The 22,031-nt window shown below is 43.9% G+C and overlaps 1 protein-coding gene across 2 annotated transcripts; it reads right to left on the minus strand.

Annotated features, from left to right (window-relative positions):
- Positions 1–670: 670 nt before the first annotated feature.
- On the minus strand, positions 671–21,703 carry kita (KIT proto-oncogene, receptor tyrosine kinase a). 2 transcript variants are annotated; one of them, XM_076726911.1, is made up of 21 exons: positions 21,409–21,703; positions 18,003–18,257; positions 15,900–16,184; positions 15,647–15,786; positions 15,090–15,261; positions 14,105–14,291; positions 13,267–13,382; positions 12,902–13,016; positions 11,019–11,203; positions 9,537–9,643; positions 9,275–9,401; positions 8,605–8,709; positions 8,181–8,291; positions 7,844–7,985; positions 7,583–7,677; positions 7,351–7,481; positions 6,902–7,024; positions 5,261–5,372; positions 5,077–5,176; positions 4,665–4,770; positions 671–3,318 (listed from the first exon to the last, which is right to left on the minus strand). In XM_076726911.1, the coding sequence occupies exons 1-21, from the start codon at positions 21,461–21,463 to the stop codon at positions 3,136–3,138; spliced, it is 2,952 nt and encodes a 983-aa protein (XP_076583026.1). In that variant the 5' UTR covers positions 21,464–21,703; the 3' UTR covers positions 671–3,135. The 2 variants fall into 2 exon arrangements, with proteins under 2 accessions (XP_076583026.1, XP_076583025.1); XM_076726910.1 differs by having other exon boundaries at positions 15,090–15,282.
- Between the last annotated feature and the right edge of the window lie 328 nt (positions 21,704–22,031).

The following is a 22,031-nucleotide window of genomic DNA, read 5'->3' on the forward strand; positions in this document are numbered from 1 at the left end:
GGACCCGATCCATACAAAAATGTATTGCAAATAAACTGCAACAAGTAGCAGTTCATATGTGTTGGCAGCCATGGCCTCATCTGTCTCAGCCTTTCCCTCTCTTTTCCTTTTTTTGTTGTTTAAAACTTCCTCAAGTCTGCCGAACAAACATTTGGTCGCAGCCTTTCTTCTCAATGGTGGGATTTCCTGCTCGTCTCGTATCAGTCAGATCCTGAAACAATGGACTCTGCCCACGCTCCGAGTGCTGTCGTCCTCCTCGTGGCTTTCCCCTCACGACCAGATGTCCCTTTCTGGGCTGGAGCCAAGTGATTTAGAGGAGAGCGGGAGGGATGGCTAAAAAAAATCAGCTAGTGTGTCCACCGTTGCTGTGTTTTACATTTTGCATTTGGCCAAACTGAGATCCAGTCAACCTCCATTTTGCAGCAAATGGATCTGAATCACTTGTGGCATCCTGGACCAACCTGCTATGAGCATTCTCTCTCTCTCACTCTCTCTTTCACACACACTCACACACGGCTGGCTCCGCATTTGGGAAAGTATAATGACTGTCATATGTCAGCCATGAAAATATGTCTATGAGCTTCCACGCATAGGGACAGGATAGCACAGGATAGCAGTGCGTTGAGCCCAGCGTGTCTCTGTGAGCAAAAGGGACCAAAAAAGTCTCAGTGGGAATTCAATATACACAATTTTATTTACATTGACACATGTATTAGCAACACATCAGATTTACACAGTAACACTAAAGCCTCAGATTCAATAAATAGGTAGTAAAAAGCAGGGAAAACTCTTAGATGTAAGGGGAGCAATGAAATGAAAAATAATCTCTGAAACATCTCCTACCTGGTTGTAAAATCCAGTAAGATATTTTTATTGATATTGCCATGAAAATTGATGATCAGATATGACCATTAGGAGCAGTTTCGCCTGTTCTGCTGAGGCAGTCACCAAGTGAACGGGCGTATCTGACCGAAATGACGAATTAGCCAAAATTAAAACATTAGCCAAAGTGAATCTCTTCTGTTTAAGTTACAATGGTGGCCGAAACACAAGCAGCTTTTCCAGTTGAATCTACAGTTGGAAATCTGTGCACATGTAAGAAAATACAGCATGATAAAATTCTGCATCGATGTACCACATCTTCATTTAGATAAACATCTTTAAAAGCACATTACTTTACAATATACGCACATTTATATTTACAAAAAGACAGAGCAGTAAGACTGTGGGGTTTTAGTAGCCTAGACGACTTGATGAATCTTTAGTAGTGGCACCTCTTGACAGTAATTCTTTTAATTCTGCAATCACACAGACATGCACACAAAGACGAGGAGACGTGCATGCTCGCACACACACACACACACACACACACACACACACACACACACACACACACACACACACACACACACACACGCACATATATTCATACACACAAACAGGACACTTTCCTGGTGCTTTTCACAGCAACATCCACCTGTGGGAAGAGGGGAGTCATAATGGTCTGGAGTGATACAGACTACTGGCTGAGAGGTGCTGAAAGTCCCACTTGTGATGGAGGAAACAGCTGGATACAACGAAGAGAAGGACTGCTAGGAAACCAGCTACTGGTCGGAGAACAATGAGATGACCCGCATGCTGAGACTGAGCTCTCTACCCAGTGTCGGCCCGTCATTCGGCCTTGAAGACCATCGGTTTTCCTGGCTTGTCACCTCAGGGAACACCGCAGTGCACATAATGGCATTTCACATGAGCATCGCCCTGACTCTATCCATGATGCATACTGTACAAAAGCACGGGCGAAAGCGCACTAAGTGCCTGTTAGCCAAAACAGAAAGGTTCCCGTTTCCTGCTCCTTCACAGAGGTGAAGAAGGTGAGAAGCAGAGAAAACACATCTCAGAAATGGCAGTACCTCAATCTCAAGCTTGTAAACAAAGATCATACACCGGATGTGGCAGGAGAGCAACTAGATCCACCTGAACAGTTATTTACACCTTTACAAGAGAACTCTCAAGCAGTCCAGCTGTCAAAAAGTGAAACTATACACCTGCATTACATGCTTATGTAACGAAGCTGGGATGAACGCTAAGAGTTACAGGCTTCTCAGAGTGTCTCCTTTGTCGGATGTTTTTACTGTGACGCTTCCCATGTCGTTGTTTAGCAATGACTAATATCATTACCTGAAGGTATGTACACATATACAGTCAACAAGCGCATAAATGAAAAGCTAGCGTACCGTGTCTACACCGTATCTCTGAAGACAACTGTGTGTGTAATCATGGGCCGATCCATGGTATGTGCTAACAGATCCGATGTAAAAAAAGAAAAAAAGAAAAAAGAAAAAAAAGAAGCAGAAATGTACCTCCTAATCGACTTGAAGCACTTATGGACTCGAAGCATGGCCGACCATGCTGTCTAATAGCTTATATACCAGTGTCTTGATATTTCAATTTAAATTGGCCCCCGAATATTATCTCCTTCATCAACACAGGTCTGAACAGTTGGAAATAATACTGACATAAAAGAGTAAAAAGTAACAAAAGCTGCATTACGTGGTGTGTGTAACGGTGTGAAGTTCAAGTGCCTCGAGTGCATTTTTTTTGTTTTATGCCTCCAACAAATTGCGACAGCCAACCAAAATAAAAATGCTGCATAAATATCCGTCACAGAACAGCAACAAAGAATAACAAAACACGAAATGTAAAACGGAGTGCTGAAAAAAAAAAAAAAACAACAACAAAACAACCTTTATGAAATGTGTAGGAAAAATGTAACTCAACAAAATAAAAGAAAGAAAAAAATGACAGCAAAATAATGTACTTAATGACAGTTTTAGAGTAACGGTTGATGTCCCTCCACCCTCCCCGGTGCCTGAACAGTTCTTTGCTATGAGCAGGGGAGCATTAGTCCGACTGTCCTCCCTGTAATCAGCAGGCAATAATAGTGACACCAACAATTAAAGCCATTTGTGTTTTGTTGTTCATTCTGGTAATAGATGGCAATTACCATTCTTCTGCAACACGTTACAACAAATGTTGGTGGTACCGGGGCGGTGGGCGGGTGTAGTGGTTGGTTGGTTTGTGGCGGATCATTAAAGGCACTTTATGAGGCAGCTGGACAGGTTGAATGGGTCCTTACACCCGTTGGGCTCTGAGGGTTTGCCCCTCCAGGAAGACCTCATGCTGGACCAGTAAGGGCTGGGTCGGAGGGCTGTTACTGCCGGCTGAGTTGAGATGGTGACAAGCATCTCTCTGAGAACTGGGCTCCTCCCTGGCTCTGGACGTCACAGGAAGCCTGGAGCTAAAGTTCAGATAAATCTGAAGGTAAAGGAAGGGTGGTAGAGAGAGAGAGGGGAGAGGCAGCACAGTTTGTGATGGCTGATATTTTATGTTGCTCCAGTTCTGCAATTTCAAACATCTGAGTGGGAATTTTTTTGCACAATTTGCAACTTGGTGTTTTATTTTTGTCACTGGATTATGCAAACAAACTAAAAGGAATAGTTTGACATTTTTTCTTGGAGGAGCTCAGAGGACCCCTGTCATATATCTCCTTTAATTATGACGATGGAGCCGGGTGACAGTTATCTTAGCTTAGCATAAAGATTGGAATCAGATGGAAACAACTAGCATGTCTATCCAAAGCAAACCAAGACTGAAAGCAGCTCTGTGAAGCTGTACTTTCAGCTGAATGCTAACATCAGCAAGCTAACAATATTAACATGCTGATGTTTTGGATAATGTTTGCATTACACTGTAATTTATAACAGTTAACATGTTTTAGTCTGGACAAGTCTGAGAGTCACGCTAGAGTAGCAAAGAAAAATAATTCACCAACCAGCTCCTCTAAAGTTCACTCACTAACACTAACACGTTCCATCTTGTCTCTTGTCTCAGTCTGTTAAATCAACAGCCTACAAAAACCAAAGCGAAAGAACACAAGTTGTAGGTTAGAAAAATCCAGCACATAATCTCCAGTAAAACCACAGCTTGTCATCTATTCATTTCAAGTTTGCATGGATTAAACAAACAAGATATAACATGGTAATTTCCGAGCTTTGGAAGCGAGCGAAGGCAGATGTTTTTTTAGTCTCCTGGCTGTAGCTTCAAATTCTTATTTGACATGAGAGTAGTATCGATTTAGTTTCATCCTACTCTCACCAAGAAAGCACATGTGCAGTCACAAAATGTTCGCCTTTCCTTTTGAAGTTTATGCCGAACTGTCAGAGCTGCTCGAGTTTAAGAGGAAAGTCATCAAACTATGGGGGTGAGAGTTGAGAGTTCACCTGCGCATGCTATTCCTAAATAAAAAGCTGTTTTCCCACGAGAAGTTATGTGGCAGTTTTACGTGTAAAATTTATATGCAAAAAACCCCCCAAAAACATAAAAAGACCAAGAATAAAGCGTGAAATATGCCTGGTGTCCAATAATCCTGGTTTAGCGGTTAGCATTAGCATACATTCTCTGTTTTCGTGCAGGCTAACAAATTGGCTTAAAGGTGTCACATAAACCTGTCACATCAGCTTTTCCCCCTTTAGCACCTTGGAGTTGCTTCTAGTTCACAAACTCGAAATCCCGCTGAGCGGTTCTTGGATCATTGTTTTTAAGGAATGGAATCCTGAACCTTGTTTCGTGAACGTAAACAACATCAAAACGGTGCAACTTACATGCTTAGTTGCATCTGACAGCTGTTGTTCAATCCTTTCCACGACCTTCCTGAAGGGGGGTCTGTTGAAGGGGTCAGGATCCCAACAGGACCTCATAATCTGATACCTGCACAGCAGCAGACAAACACACAAACACTTCTATTTGTCTGCAGTCATCACATCCCCTTTCTTTTGTGTGTGCATATTTTATTTTCTGTTCTCAGTTCCACCTAAAAGTTTTAACCTCTCAGTTTTAGCAATGCATGTGGAAGGCCAAACGCAACAAGATGAGAGTGGGCTGCTATTCGAATTCCCCACAAAGCATTCATTATGGTCTCACCACCTCCATCCATCCATCCGCACCATCTCTCCTGTGATCCTTGATTTCAACACCTTTCACACGCACTCATATATCATTTCAGTGACAACTCACATTTCACTGGGTGCAAACTCTGGAGCATCCATTCTGTATCCCTCTTTTATCAACTTGTAGAACTTGGCGTCCACAGGCATTCCAGGATAAGGACTGTTTCCTACATTCGGCGGGGAGAGTCAGTTACATTTTGCACCTCTGAAAACACACAGACAAACGCACACACAAGGACGGACAGACATACCCAGCGAGAAGATCTCCCAAAGCAAGATGCCGTAGGACCACACGTCACTCTCAAATGTGTACACGCACTCGAAGATGCTTTCTGGAGACATCCATTTGACTGGCAGGCGAGCCTGAGGGAAGAGCACTCAGTGAGTTAATGGCAAGCTGAACTGGTTCAAAAATTAATACCTTTCCCCAGTGATGTTTTTATTATGATCATTACTATTATTTACTGTGTTTGGGATCAAAGAAGCCTATGACTGACGACAGAACAGACTGTGCCAAATGCCAGAGAGGCACTCATTGTTCGCCCGAGGATCTAAGAACACACAGATCTCATTCCATCTGTCACCCCCGTACCCGACACTTTAGGAAAAATGCAAAGACACACACGTCAAAAGATTTGCAAATGGCAATTTACTAAATATTTGCTTGCCACAAGCCACAACTACTGATTTAATGTGTAGTATGTTGTTTCATGAGGGAAATGATTTAAATAAATCATTTAAATTAATTGCAGTTAGCTGAGGCAGCACAGTACAACTGAGGTCAGAAATGGAGAAAAAACTTAATAAGCTAAACAGGAACTTAAAGCAAATAAGGTTCAAGGTGATTTATACTATACACAAAAGTAAGTTTTCTTGTATATGGGTGCAACACTGGAGTTACAACATAAGACCTCTGAATCCTAATGAAAGTGCAAGAGCATCACATGCCCACGAGGCGTTTTCTGCTTTTAGCTGCAGGGACGAAAAGCTTGCACACCTCTGGATTGGATTGCATCAGCTTTTCGTAAATCTGTAGCGTGTGAAGTCCTGTGTGAATGCAATGCGAGGAAACGTGTCCATTCAAAAGAACTCAACAATATAACCGAAGACGGAGTCACGAACAGCATCTAAACTGCAAAATCACTGCCAATAATATCAGTTTCAGGAGGCCTCCAGTGATCATCTTTTGTAATGATATGACTTTTTTGCGTAGTCTTTATTATTTATGAATGTATGAAGAAATGTCTGAATAAAGTTGAGAGTGAGAGGAAAATATCGGATTATGCTAATCTAGTCTGACATTGAAATAAAGTTTTACTAATTTGACGTATATTGTGTTATTTTTATTATAATTTAACAGTTGATGTTGTCATTCAGGTGTCAAGGCAGTGCATGAACCACAGGGTAGTCCATATTCATATACTCTTTACTTTTCACATTAGCAAACATTTAGTGCCAGCTTCATCTACATAAGGACTAGCTATGATGCAAAATCTTCACTGCAAACATTTACGTTGAAAGTAGGCTAAGTTTGAACTTACAGATAGCTTGTGGAACCGAGGCTCGAGCAGACCTTAGCTAAATATTTTGAAGAACTATTAAGTCAAAGACAACTGACTTGCTGTTTGCTCTTGAATATGTGTTGCAAAACATTTAACATATTAGGGCTTATCTAACACCTACAGCTAAATTTGCTGTCTAGTGAATTAGAATAGTCCCTAAGGAGGCAGTTTGCATACGGCTTAGCTCTGCCATGCGGAGATGTGATGGACTAAATATTGCCACACCGACAAAATAACTATTATTATGCAAGCTGATTAGACAGTTCCCAACCATGAAACCGAACAACAGTTGAATTAAGACAAAGTGTCATATCTTTAGTGCAGACTTACATTGCCTTTGACTACGTAGTTGGAGTCTGTGGTGATGTCTCGAGCCAGGCCAAAATCGCAGATCTTTGCCACTCTTCCTTGAGTCAGTAGGATATTTCTGGCAGCCAGGTCTCTGTGGATACACTGAAAAACAAATGCACCACTACCTTTAGTACATCGAGTACGTGACCGATCAATAACATAAGGTCAGTTTTGAATAAGTGCTTTTTCTAATGCAGTTTGGTTTGTCTACATTTGAATCTGTGACACTCAACCACTGATACTTGAGCTCACTGGCTACGGTATCTTGCCCCCACAACGAATGAATTTTTCATCAGCATGCTCCAACATGCGTTTTAGATCCGTTTACTAGCTGTGACAACATGATCCGTGGCCTGCATTTGTCATTTGTGGAAGTTCACATCAGTTTCACCCAAAAAGCAAGTATGATGGCTGTCGTTCATGCTCACATTTTTGGAGACTAAGAACTCCATGCCTTTGGCCACTTGATAGGAGAAGCTGAGAAGGTCTTCGGTGTCTAGAGACAGACCGTCCTCGTCAAACATCTCACTCTCGGCATCTGCTTCGACGTAGGAGCCACCTGAGAGGACACACAGGACGAACATTAGTCTGCTTCTAAGTCTTACTGATTTTCTGGATATTTTAAGGCTGAGGAATTTGATGAATGGCTGGCTTGCTCGCCTTTGCGTAGTGAGCGCCTCTTCTCAGAGGATGAGCCGGGCGGCAGGTTGCCAGCAGCAGAAGGCCTCATGGTCATGTAGCCGTTCAAGCTGTCACTGTGAAGAGGAAAGGAGCAGTCTGGTCTCAGCTGAGCACAGCCACACATAGGCACGCTGCTGTCCAAATACCCTCCTCCTACGAACGTTCTGGATAGTAAATACTAGTACTCTCTTTTCTCTTCCACACACAATAAGCCACTCTTAACACAAAAAAGAACCTGACCCAGCTGCGTCTCTTTGCGGCGTGACGTTGCGGTAGTAACAGTCTTCCTCGAGCTTATAGCAGATGAAGGATTCCCTCTTTCTGCGTAGAAAGTTAAGGAGGTCTCCGAAGCAGCAGTACTCTGTGATCACCAGCGTAGGGCCTGAAAACAAAAGACACATGGCTCATGATGATGATCTTTCCAAATGCATGTAGCTTTTGTTAAAAACTGAGTAATTTGGTGAAATAAAGCACTACAGTGACAGCAGCAAAACTAATCTCCTTGAATTCTGTCAACAATCTCTGATGCTTCCAGCTCCACTCCACAGTCTCAGAATAATAATGCACGACAACACACCTCCAACAGTGCAGGCTCCCAGCAGGTTGACAATATTCATGTGGTTTCCCAAGTAACTGAGGACTTTCAGCTCTGACATCAGCGCCTCCTTCTCGGTGGAGTGAGCGCTTGCTGTGGGAAAAGAAATATTGGAACGTAATCAGCATGTGCTTAAGGATTAGCTCAAGTTGAACTATGATTACATATTGTGATCTAGTATTTTCCGGATGAAAAAATAGTTTGCTGGATGGCAATCAAAATAGAAAACTGCCTATCAAATATGTTGAATTGCATCACTGTGCAAGTCACCAAATCATAATATCCACATAATAGCTGCCTGAACACCTGCAGACAAATTACTGCTACTATGCACATTTGTCACCTCGCCAAAATAGCTGTGCTGTGCCCCTCCCACTTCATTTGCATGTGTGTCGACACTGCTTACATTTCAGCATTTTCACAGCCACCGTCATGACTGAATCGCCTTTGGAGAGTCCATATGCAGTGGCTTCCACCACTTTTCCAAATGCACCAGATCCCAGCGTCTTGCCTGAAGACAAGAGGACAGACATGAAACTGTTATTCCCCATCATATTTCCCTCCCACAAACTGGCTCCATGCCAGCTTTTCTTGGACAACAGCAGTCTTAGCCCCCGGGCTGTGTACGCAGTCACCAGGACACGCAGGATCCTGTTTAAGGAGGTTTGTTAAAAACAACACCCAGAATATGTCAACAATATTATGTTTGCAATGAGGGAGTGGGGTTTCATCATTAATGAGCTGTGGAACTGGTTGGTCGGTCATGACCACACTCATGGCTGAAACCAAAATGCTGTGTCCATAAACACAGAAAACAGAGTATCTGTCAATCAGCATGAAGTAGCCTGAGGGTGGCGGTGGTGATGTCATGCTGACTGCACTGTTAGGCTTCATTACTGACAAAAAAAAATGCATTTATCTCCACATGCTCCTACGATGATTTACAGATAAGACATGAAAAGCAAGATGTTAACTTCAGCGTATCAGAGGAACACAAACTATTACAATGGAATCATGGAGGCCTAGGCGCAGCACACAGGGCAGACCATTTTGACAAGGGAGTGTAGGCCGCTCACCAAATCGCAAGTTGTTTCGAGGAAACTCCCACTGGTGATCGTACGGCAGCTGGGTGGGGTCAATGTACACATAGTTGTTGCCATGGATGCCCTCAATAACTTTCCACTGTATCTGGTATTTGGGTTTCTGGCAGGAATGCAGGTGAAAACACAGTGAAACATGAATTACAAATTACCTCTTGGGCTTTCAACACACTCCACTCTGTTTCTTGACTTTTGGTAAAAGAGGGTGTGCCCTGCCTGAGCAGCAGAGCTGTCTTACCTGCATGTACTTGTAGAACAGCATGATAAGGACGAGACAGAGGATGCCTGCTGCTGATACGGAGCCAATTAGCAAGGGGGTGAACAGATCATGGGGAACGGTTCTCTCTGCAGGGACACAGATAAGATCATGTTTGACTCAAGAGCAGTGACAACAGAGTCTATCAGTGACTCTTTCAATGGTTTGTCATGTTTACACTCTAAATGACATTGCAAAGGGGCATTAAGGTAAGCCAGAGAGGGCTAAGTCACAGTGAAGCCCACTTTGGTGAAATCACAGCAAACTAATCCAATTATATACATCTACGTACCGTTGGGCTTTTTTATTTTGTTTGCAAATGCTGCAGTTTGTTGCTTAAACTGCTTAAAATCTGTTTTGATTGCGTAGTGTTTTACTGCACTGCTGTTGCTTTTACAGCTGTGGTGGTGAGTAATTATATGTTCCTTTGTGTCTGTCTGTTTGTGATGCCTTATTGTTTTGCTCCTCTGTACAGTGGGGTGTAATAAGCTCTTTAGAGATAAGAAGCTTTCTCTCCACTTCAAATCTGAGAATGCAGAGTCTGCAGGAACTAATCCCCTGTAAACCTGTCAGTGGTTTCTAAAGCTCTGTGTATTCTCTGCTGCAGCTCACTGACACCTCCAAGCCTCCCACAGCCCCAGAACGCCCAGCACCGCCAGGACTCCTACTGCGCTCCACACTCTCAGCGCCTCCGCCTGGTCTGCTGTTACTCTGTGAAGCGCAAAAATCCTGGGCACACGCTCCCAAAGGCCTGTCCTGCCAGGCCACGTGCACTCTCCTCCCTCATAATGCTCGCCCACATACCCGCTGTAGCCACAGTTAGCCCCCAATCTCCTGCATAAACTCGGGTCTCCAGACACGGCGGGGACGGCTTTGCTGTACGCTCAGTTCCTGCACTCACACCACTTTGGGGACATTGTAGAGCAGATGGGCAGGCCGTTATAACAGTGCGGATTTGGAGTCATAAAGTAAACAATGGACTAAAGCTAATTCCTATCTGTAAGCGACAACATCTTATCATGGCCAATCATGCCTGAGGTATCTCTCCTTGCTAATGTTTACCTAACAGATTACAGACAACCAAACTAGTAGTAAGACCACATTGAGGGGTTAATCCTCGCCAGAATCATGCTTGTAGTAAATATTTGGATTTGAGGATTATATCCCATGTGGGGTTTATGGAGGGGCAGAGCTGCTAAGATAACTTTGTTTTTTAGTCCACGGTGCAGGGAGTCACAGAATTTTAAAGTGCTCTGTTAAGTTTTTCTGAAGCTAGCCTTAGCTGGACAAATGTTTGCCATCCGAAAAGGGGAGATTTTCATGCCTGGCTGTCCTCTCTTGTATGGTTGACTGTTGCGATTAATTCTAATCTGAAGGTGAGGACTTGCAGAGGATTACATCAATTCAGCAACAAAACATGGGACTGACAGACGCCCCCTTCAATATCACGTGATATCAACTCACCGCTGATAGAAAAGAGCGTATAGGCCTGCTCGCCCTCCACCGTGGCCACACATTCCAGAGTACTGAACCGTCCCCTGCTGATGTTCACCCGACTCTCCACCTCCGTCTTCCCAAACATGGGGCTGAACAGTGTGACTGTGATGACATTTTGCTCCTCCTGTGTGGCGTTCACCTGTTGGGAGCACCTGAAGGCAGAAGATTACGCATTGTTGACAAGGGGCTGAAAGGATCACAGAGCTATTCGTCAATTGTCCCTCGTCAGGAACACCCACACATCTCTCCCCTGGAAGACACACATTCCTTTGCTGTGTCCTGAAAACACTTGTGTGAGTGCGAATAACATAACTTTACACAACGTGCAGGACCACAGACATGTGCCCTCATATTTCAGTAGATTGTCAGCAGCTAGTTTCACCAGATGCCACAAGAACAGAGGGGGGATTCTTTCTGTGGCCATGAAATGAAGGTGAAACGTTTACCAACAGCCCTGGGCTCCATATTTCACTGCACTTCACCATAAAGAGCAGCTGTTATCTAGATGCTCTCTGATCAAAGGCTCGCTCAGGTCACATTACTTTCTGTCTCGGTACGTACATTTGCGTGCCTGCATGTAATGAGTATTAAGTAGATTTAATTATACTTAAAGTTTGGATAATCACTTATGATTCATTGCCTGTGCTGCTTGGGATTGGTGTCGCTATAGCAACCAGGTGCTCCTCCTTCCACACACTTTACGTTTGACACGAGATGAGCCGCATCCAGTCGTATCCAGGCAGATGTCCCGGGCCCCTGCCAATCACAAGTCAACTCGTCGCAATCCCCTGTCACATGGGAGTTATCTTATCACTGTCAACCAATCACAAGTCAGCCCCTTCAAATCCCACAATCCGTCATTCCACCGTCATCATTGTTCCTGACTCTATCCAGCGTGTCTTTAATGTGACCTTTAAGACCCTCAAGACGCGCTTTGTATGAGGCCTGTAAGAGTTTGAATGCGAAGCTACAAATAAAGCAGAGATCTTAAATGGTGGGTGGATGCCTTGCAGTGAATGGGTGGTGCTGTGCGTGCGTGGAGGAAAATCCCTGATAAGGCACCAAAAAACATGCAGAATTGTGAGAGAGGTCTTCATATCAATACAGTTTCCACAAGCTACATGATCACCAACGGAGCACTACAGAAACAAGGCCTTATCCGCAGCCGAACACCCTGGCATGCATGCGTCACTGTCATCGCAAAAGTCATGATATTTGCTAGCAAACATCATTGTAAGAACTGGTTTGCTTTGGAGCGCTTTATTTATGAGATAACAGACGACAGAGCTGCTTTTTATTGTGGCTTGGCAGTTTTTCTTTTGTTTTATCTTGACGGATGAAAAGTCTGCCTAATATCAGTTTCCAATCCCTGTAATTACTTTGCGCTGCAGTTCTCAAGTTCAGCTATTACACAATGCCAGCATTTCCAGTCTTTGCTAATTCTTTTCTCTTTTACATTTCATATATGAAGGGAAACTTTTACCAATGAGGAAAGCAGAAAAGCAGAAGCTTTTTCTGATTGGACTACAGAACCACTATACGTACTGTATGTTTGAGTTTTCAAATCTTTCATATTTCTTAATGATATTAAATATTCATTTCTCAACAACAATCAATGTTAAATGTCAAGAAGAAGGTATTTTTTTTGAAAGGTTTAACTCTCAAAAACTCATCAGGAGTGTGTTGATTGGTGCAGGGATGTGTGATGTCACATTTCCCAGCCAGTAAGGAAAGCACTAAGAAAAACAAAACCAGGAAATGCAACAGAACAACCAAAACTCTGCTAACTTTGGAAGAAACTTGTGGAGCCGGTTGAGAAAAAAGCTTGTCGGGGCCTTTAATGAGCTCACCTGGCATAGGGCTGTTCGCAGTAGTACCAGGTGATCCGAGGGGCAGGGAACCCCTCTGCCACACAGCGCACCTGTCCATCCACTGGGCCCTCATGAGAGACAATCTCAGGTTTACCTAACAAACACAAGCTAATGTCAGAATATGTCAGGAGAGAGAAAAATGACAAGCAGGAGAGAGGGTTTTTTTAGCGATACATGGTGAGGTGAGGTGGAGAGCAAGACCTCATTTGACACAGAGAGAAAGGTCAGTGAAACCTATTCCAGTACGTCCGATAACGACGGTTAATGGAAGTTGGAGTAATGCATTTCATTATATGGCTTAAGGGCACAAAAAACCTTTAAAACTAATTCATGACCTCACTTACTGATCACAAAGATGGTGAACGTGTGGTTTACTGATGCGTCACCGTTGGAGGCTTGAAAGGTGTAAACTCCACCCTCTGACATTTTCAGCCGCACCAGCCTCAGCTCGCTGCTGTGCCTAAGCATGAGGAAATTTCAGGAGGCAATTAGCATTTTTTAAGAAACAGTGAAAATATTTTCCATTAATGCTTTAGTTGTGAATAAACAGAAAAGAGCAGATTGTCAATGCTGCCTGAGAAAGAACTCGAAAGGCTCAGATATTTGCATTTAAGATCATCACCAGTCTTTTGTTTGTCTTTTATTCACATCTGTTCATGAACATGCAAAGCATTCCAGTTATTCTCGACGCTACACAAGGCAACATGTTTTCCCCACTGTTGATAGGGATTTATTGATTTTGAATATAGTTTGAAGAGGCTGCGTTCCCTCCTTTACCATTTGCTTAAGGGAGTCCAACAGAGGCTTAAAGGTCGTTGTGCCCATATTGAAAACAAACACCGTGAACCGTGAGCTCAAAGGAATTACGACGAACATGCAGCCTTGGATAATATTATATAATGTTTCAATCTGCAGCACAGAGGTAATACTGCAGATACTTCATGCTTTCTTTTCCCCTGAAAGCCATTTATATTCTGACAGTTCCTGTTTCACTATAAGCCCCTGAGCATTTTTAGAATTTCAGCTGTATGTCTCAGGGAGCTGTGACAAGTACAGCTGTTGCATCAGCACCTCCACTAACCTGCGGTCAAACCAAAGGTGTTAAATTCCACCAAACGATGCAACAAACATTTTCATCTATGTGGTAAAACTGGGGCACTTGAAGCAAGTGTGTTGCCTCACCTGTACTCGTGGCTGTGTGTGGAGATGACATGGTCGGTGGTGTTCCTCAGCTCCTGGCCCATGAAGCTCCAGGAGAAGGTGTGCGGCTTCGGGTAGGCCTCCATGTCAACATTTAGGGGCAAACTCTCGCCTGAACGCACCTGGATGGTTCTGTTGTTTGTGGGTGTTAAGTTGATGAATCCTTTTTCTAAAAAATAAGGAAGTGAGACATTGTTAGAGGCTTTGCAGAAGTAAAAAGAAGTTCATATTTGTTGGAGTTAAAAAGATTTTAGTGGTGTTAATCTGGACACTTACAGGCACACATGCATAGGAAGACTTCACAGTCCAAAGCGATGGGGCAAAACATGGTAAATCACTCCACATGCAGTATATAAAGCTAACGTTTAACATTTTGAGAAATGCATTTTTTCACATTCTGACAGAGTAAGACGAGAAGATCGATACCTCTCTCAGTATCTCTGCTGTTAAATATGAGGCACAGGTAGCAGTTGGTTAGCTTAGCTTAGCATAAAGACTGAAAAATGCAGGGAACAGCTAGCTGGGTGACTTTATTAAACAAACAAGATATAATATGTTAATTAGTCAGCTGTAGAGGTGCTGGTAGCTTGATTTTGTTAGCTTTGTGCAGAGCCAAGCGAGCTGTTTACCCATTTCTAAATTATGCTAAGCTAAGCTAACTGACTGCTGGCTTTAGCCACATATTTATTGTACAACAACAGGAGAGTGAGATATAGCTTCAAATCTAACTCTCTGCAAGAACGTGACTAAGTGTATTTCCTAAAATGTTTCCTAAAACTGTTCCTTTGAGATTAAGGTTTTATGAAAATATCTTGACTTAAAGCTGCTCTTTGTAATTTTGTGAGGAGAGAAATTGACCAACAGGGAATTCAAAACAAAAGTGACTGACTCCTCATTGGTTGGTTCAATTTTAACATATTCCACTTTATTAAGTTGCAAACTGCAGCAAACCTCTTTACGAACTCACCATAAACATCGAGCCACACTGACTGCGAGCTGACCCCTTTCTCATTCTCAGCTTCACACTGGTACCTCCCGGCGTCTTCGGGTCGGACCGCCGCGATATGCAACGTGGCGCTGCGCACGTGGGTGAAGTGCTCCGTCAGAATACGTGAAGCACCGTCAACCTTTGCTGGTTGCTGTGGATACCAGACGGCACCCTGTCAACGCCCAGAGATCTCTAGAGATTAACCCCGTCTGTGTGTCTATCCTCGCCAAGCACACAAATACTGACACAGACGCACAGCTACCGGCATGCACACACACACACACACACACACACACACACACACACACACACACACACACACACACACACACACACACACCACGGCTCACACACGTATGCACACGCTAGTCCACACTATGCACATGCCTGAGGCTTAGACAGCATGAACTTTGACCCCTTTCGCTCTCTTTCTTAAGAACAGATAACCACTGATACAAGCCAACATATAGATACTCCGCGTGCAGTATTTTCTGCCACCAACAGCACACAGCAAAGAAAAGGCAGAAGGGTCTCACCGAGCCAGGCGGGGCAACCCACTTCAGCTTGATTTCTCCGTTGACGTTACTGGTGTTGCAGGTGAGGGAGAGACTCTCATCCCGGATAAGAATTACTCTTTTGGGTGCCTGCATCTCAATCACAGGAGGAGCGACGGGGACTGAAAGGAAATCACAACAAACATGACTGAATTTTGACTGACTGTGTGTGTGTCAGGGAGCTTTACAGTGCGCGCACACACACACACACACACACACATTTTCATGACTTTACCTGGTTTGACCGTCAGGTAGTAGTCATGCGATCTGACGTTTTGTTCTCTGAGTCTTCCTGTGCACACATAGCAGCCTTCATAGGCCTTTTGTGTGTTGTGGATGATGATGCCTTGCTCCAGGCTTGCAGAAAACTGGAGACCAGAGGCCAGAGCTTCACTGGAACATGTTTGCAGGCGCAGGTTGTCCAGACTTGGATCAGTTGCCAGGCAGGGGATGGAAGCAGCGTCTCCCTCACGACTGAGAATGTTGAAAACCATTGATTTTCGGAAAGGATTGTCAGGATCTGCCAAGAAAAACGCAATCGCGCATCAAAGCCAGAGTCAGAGCTGCAAGCGGGGCTGCATGCTGAGTTTTTGAAGCTTCACTTTGAGACAGCCATGATATAACCACTCTACACCTTTCACCATATTTTCCCTCCACGATTCAGTTATTTTGACTTCTTGCTGCATGATTACTAGGAATTGCTTGCTTCTTCATAACCATTTGGTAGTTGGTTTATCAAGATCAAAAGCGGATGGCCTCAATTCTCCATTCGGGTGCCATTAAACCAATTCAGGCGAAGAGGGCACAACCAGGTGACGCAATTTACATCGAACACTTTCGATACAGTTTCCTTGAAACCCGTACCTACTGGTACCTAAACTCTTGATCTGTTTTGCATTTCCACTATAAGTGGTACGCTTGAATGCAGGCTGTGTTCTTATAGGGGCTTCTGGGCTAACCCCCTTCACTCTTCCAGCAGTGTGGAGACAACATGCAAGACTTTTCTTGTTCTTGTGAAGCTACGGTATTTATTCACTGACACTCTGTAACCTATGCTGCACATTTACTGCCAGATTGACAACATACTGCTAACGTTTTCCTCACTGCTCATTACAAACGCAAATTAAACACTGAGCTGCGCTACAAGACCAGAACACAGCGGAGGATATTGAGCGTTACGTGTTCTTTCTTGGATGTGGTTGTTTATTAAAACAAGGAGGCGAGGACTTGTTTGAGCTTCAGGCAGCAAAGCACACAATGGGTTTTCCTGAGTAACAGTGGATGTAAACATACTTTGTGTTTGTTTACAAGAAAATTCCGCAGTGCTCGCTTCATGTGGAACTGCGTGTCATGATTTGTTCATGAGGCCTGTTTCCATCTCATTTTGTTTTTAGCAATACTCCAACGTTTCTGCTACGACCAAGCGAAAAGACTGTTGTTGCAATATTATATATAATATACATTTTTGGCATTTCCTGTTTTTATTAAGAGCAAAGTGAAGATTTGCATAAAAGCAGATGGATGAAAACGCACTTAACTGCACTGTATGAAGTCAAACCACACAAGTTTGTTGAGCTCCACTGTAACCAGACACACCAGTTGCTCTTCTCTTGTATTTCTGATATGGCTGCTTATTAAACTGCACTTGCTGTTACCATGGTAATGATGGGTGTTGCCAAATCAACCAAAATTGAAATCTTTTGGATCTTTTAGGTTTTTTTTTTTTTCTTTCCAAATTGGTAGAACTGACAGGCACAAAGACCGACCTGCCAAACCGATGACTCGGCTGTGGCTGCGCTATCCAGCTTTAGTTATCTAAACAGATATCTACCCTGCAGGGTAGATACACTGAGTTGTAAAAGCTTGAATTGTCCAATAATAGTAATCAAAGCACAAGTTTATCAGCAGAATGAGTATTTTTATACATCTGAACCTCTCATTTCAAAAGTACTTAGTGTTTGTTGCCTCTAATGTAGATGTGTGGCTGGTGATCAACTCATGATGTACGCCTGCAGAGATGGCAGTGGGCCAAGGGGATGTGGAGTCACACAGAGGAGGAAATACAGTAAAAGTCAGTCATGCACTCAATAAATAGCTCCAGTATCTACTGTACCTGTCCTGGGCAAAGTTACAAACACCTTTTTCTGCAAGCACACCCACACACAGTGCTCCCTGTCACTGCAACAATAAAAGGCAAAACATTTCCTCTGCTCTACCCCGCAGTCCGCTCGCTCTAGATTTCACTTCTGTTTCTGCCGTCTCTTGCTCACAAACATCACACAATCTCAAACACATATGCATAAACTAAATGCAGACACTGACAGTTGCATCCATGCACCTTTCACGTAGACGTAGATGGAGGCTTTCTCCTGGGAGCTCTCCTCCAGGCAGATGTAGCGGCCCATGTGGACGGGCTGAGCCCTGGGGATGTGCAGCGTTGACATCCCATCGACCCTCTTCTCTCCTCGCACCTTAGGCCGCTCCTCCCGCTGCCACTGCATCGCCTTCACGCCCTGGCAACGCAGCTCAAAGGGTGCGTTGAGGGAGATGACAATGTGGGGGCCGGCGGGGGTGATAGTGGGCTTGGTGTTGGCTGTGATGGGATAGAGAGAGAAATCTATCTATCAAACATAGCAAAGTCATAATAAACCATTTTGTGTTATCTAAATGCTGCAGGGTAGTTCTGCTTTTACTGCACTTTGGAAGAAACCATCATGCATGATCATGACCACATTGCTGATATTTACATTCACTTATAGGATTAGTGCTTTCAAACAGTGCAATTTAAAGTCTTGACAGTTTGAAGATCGTTTAAAGTCTAAGTATTTCAGGGGGGATAGGTCGAAGGTTTTTTTATGACTTCAAAGTTGAGTTACGAGACAGGACTAAAAGGTTGCAGATATTTTCTCACCACTGTGAAGTCAAGATGTGTCAACACCTGCAACCCCACAAGATTCCTGTGAATTACAACAGCTTAAAGGTACAATCTGTGGTCCTAAAGTAAACAACAGGATTGAACAGGATCTTCAAAAGCACTGGATTTGCACTGGCTCCCTTTTCCAAATTGACTGAGAGGACTATTGATGGAAAGATTAACCCTTCACAATGCCTACATTTAAGTAAGAATTGTTATCTTAAAGCAGTAGTTCCTGACCTTTAAGGCTTGACCCCTGATAACAAAGCAAAATCTACCTCTGAATGGAGTTTACAGCATGGGTTAGCGTCAGTGTGGCCACAAACCGTGAGAAGTTCAACAAGAGTTCATTTTCATTCTCTGATTTCTTAATTTGAAGGCGGTTTAGAGACATGCAGTATTAGTACAAGTAAAAAGGAAAAAGGAAAAAAGAAAGAAAGAAAGAGAGAGCTTGAATAGTCTTATGACCCTCTGATTTATCTTTGGACCTTCTTTGTGGTTCATACTCCCAATCTGAGAACCACTGTGTTAAAGGTTTGCCACATCAGTAATGTTTGTATTTTCTATCTAAGGCTCCAATACTAATGATACGCATGACTACACCTGTGTGTTAGGTTGTTTGTGAAACGACACACTGAGCCTTTAAATTCTGACTAACATCATAATGCCGGCAAAGAGGCTTGGTGTGACAGCAGGGATTGAAACATCACCCTCTTGTTGAGGAAATCTGCATTAGGCCAGGAAATCAAATGATATGACACAAAAGTAAACATGAAATCCCCTCTGTAACGTGTTCCAGTCATGGTATAAAGTCAAACATAGCATGAGCTGGACGGGACTGTACTGAGGAGCGGATGCTTTCTAAAGAGGGCGGTGACCCCCAGATTTAATCTGCTGCAGTAAAAGAAAACAGGTGGAGAAACGGAGTGAGTGACGCGTTTGGTTGCCCGAAAAACCATCACCGAGGTGCACCACGCATTCAGCCTCTCCTTGTTCTACTGAAGCCAGCTCTGACCTGTGTTACTAGACTGTGGCTGCAGCTTGGTCTGGTGACACTGCAGCAGTAGCCCGGCTCACAGAGATGCTCCCTCCAATCCACCATGCCTCATTTGATACAATAAATGAACACATTTCATATATGAGCGCCACTGCTCTCCCACAGTCTACGCTGCAAAGAGACAACTGGGGAAGGGTGTGGTGGCATGACAGACTCATCTGAAACGCTTAAATTCGTTGAATCACTGAACAGCAAACAGCAATGTATCATTATGCAAAGATGTGTCTATTTAGAGACTGCTAATAACGCTGTTGGTCCTCTGTGTGTGCAGAGTCTGTCCGTAAATATTTGGCTACCAACTGCGAAATTCAACGTAAAGAGCGTGTTTTCAACACGGCAGGGGGGAGATAAAAAGACGATCCATATTTTCTCCATGTGAGCTATCATTTAATAGACTTAATGCCATATTTATTTATGTGTTCAATCACACAGGACGAGAAAACAAGGTGAAAGTTGGGTCTGCAGCCTGCGTAAACGGGCTTAAGGCAAACTTCATGGCGTGCCGTGTTGCATCACATGACAGACAAGCCTGTGCACACTGCCTGGATATGTGGCAGTCATTCAAATTCTCTGATGCTATCAACATGGCGTGAAGACAAACTGCCTCCCATGAGCGCTCTCTGGTCACACCATCACCATCAAGCCGTAGATCGGATGGAAACGTGCAGAAAACAGTTCACCTGGTGCCGCCCTGAGCTGCGTGCGGTTCGCAGACGCACGGCGGAGCGCAAAGTTGAACAGCAACACTTAAGTCGAAGGAGATGGTTTGTGTGTGTGTGTGTGTGTGTGTGTGTGTGTGTGTGTGTGTGTGTTGCTTTCCAATAATGCTTTCCATAAATGTGCGAGCTATCTCTGGGGAAATGCCAACCTCTGTTTCCTGACTAGATTTAAAAAAAAAAAAAAAAAGTTGACTTTGAGACACAAACAGACGTAAAAACCGCTCCAATAAAATAAAACCGAGCCCAAGAATTTATGTAAAAACCAGTAAACACGCAGTGAGGTGTTTATGGACCTTGACCTCTGAAGTTAGTCTCTAAAAATGATGTTAAGTCATCATAGTTGCAATGTGTTTTCAAGCACAACAAGCAAACCACACTGCCGGGAAAATGTTCTAAACTGCCCAGTTTACAGTCACACATGCGACAATATTTATCCAACGCGTGGGACATTATGTAGGCTAAGGATGCTAAGCAATTCTGGGTGTACAAGCCGCTGGTTTGCATGCTTCCTAGGAATCAGGACTTGCAAATATATTTCCATAATGACGGTTACGTGCGGCTCAGCGGGGTGGAAAACCGCATGTGGCCTTCATCGAGCGTAACACGACCAAAAAGTCTCTTTTTTGCATCGCACGGATGCCTCTTATTCCGCATCCTCCTCTACCGTCACTGTTTGGTTACTTTTTTGTTAACGGCGCCCAGTTCTCTGAATAAAACATTCATTATTAAAAAGCAGCGCATCCAGATCATCAGCCAAAGTATCCGGTTCCCTCATCAGGTTTCAGTGACTTCAGGTTGTCTTGTCGGCAGCCTTGTGCTCTCGTCGCACCACTTCCCAGAACAAAGAAAAGTGTGGAGAAATGCATCAAAACGGCGACGCGGAGCAAGTGGAGCAACTCATTTCACCAAAATATCGTTTATCTTCATTTAACTGTGCTAAACTAAAGTGAATACCTGCGATCACTAAAAGATATCCAACCCTTCCCTTGTTCCAAAGTGAACAGCAACAAGTTGGTGTGTGCGTAAACTGGCGCATCAAGTGCAAATGTCTTACCTGGATCGAAGGTTAACTGTAAAAAGACAGACAGCAGTATCCAGTGGTATTCCATAGTTATTATTCCATGGGTCTAGCTGTGAAGGTGAGCCAGTGCCTTTGTGGTTAAGGTAGCTCTACTCTACTCGCCGAGCGCGTCGGAGTTGAGGGAAGTTGACTGCGGGCTCTGGTAGAGGCGCACTTACAAGTCTTTAAAGGCACAGATGCTCAGTAGGCTTCAGCACGCAACAGCAGCAGCCGTCGCCAATCTGCAAACATGCTGTTCTCTTGGAGCGCGCCAGAGGGGACGGTGCGGGCCGACCAGGTACCTCTGACTGACTGACTGTGGCGTCAGCAGCATGTTTGTAGGAGCCAGTAGTGGAGCCTATGAACTCACACGTTACACACAGAGGGAGGTGTTTGGGATCTTCTTGCTTCCCGACAAGAAAACCGAACGCAGAGACAGATCAAGACAAAGATCCAGCGCTGGTTTTACGTATCTTTTTCATCTGTTCCCACAACAGCGCAATATCTTTTCATCAAGCGTACACGCTCCTGCTGGAGGTGACTGAATCCACATCAAAAAGCAATAACAACAACACATACGCAAACTGAAAACACACGCATTTACCTCGAAGGAGACG

Source organism: Chaetodon auriga, chromosome 3 (genome assembly GCF_051107435.1).
Source record: "Chaetodon auriga isolate fChaAug3 chromosome 3, fChaAug3.hap1, whole genome shotgun sequence".
Lineage (NCBI taxonomy): Eukaryota > Metazoa > Chordata > Actinopteri > Chaetodontiformes > Chaetodontidae > Chaetodon > Chaetodon auriga.

Bases quoted from the DNA above. Each gene is read 5' to 3' on its own strand.
- kita (XM_076726910.1), bottom strand. From the start codon at position 21,463: ATGGAATACCACTGGATACTGCTGTCTGTCTTTTTACAGTTAACCTTC. The intron at 14,292-15,089 runs GTGAGTTCGTAA...CTTATTTTTTAG, and splicing joins AGTGTGGCTCGATGTTTATG to AAAAAGGATTCATCAACTTA. The intron at 7,025-7,350 runs GTGAGCATGAAC...TTTGTTTTTCAG, and splicing joins AGTTCTTAGTCTCCAAAAAT to TGTATCCACAGAGACCTGGC.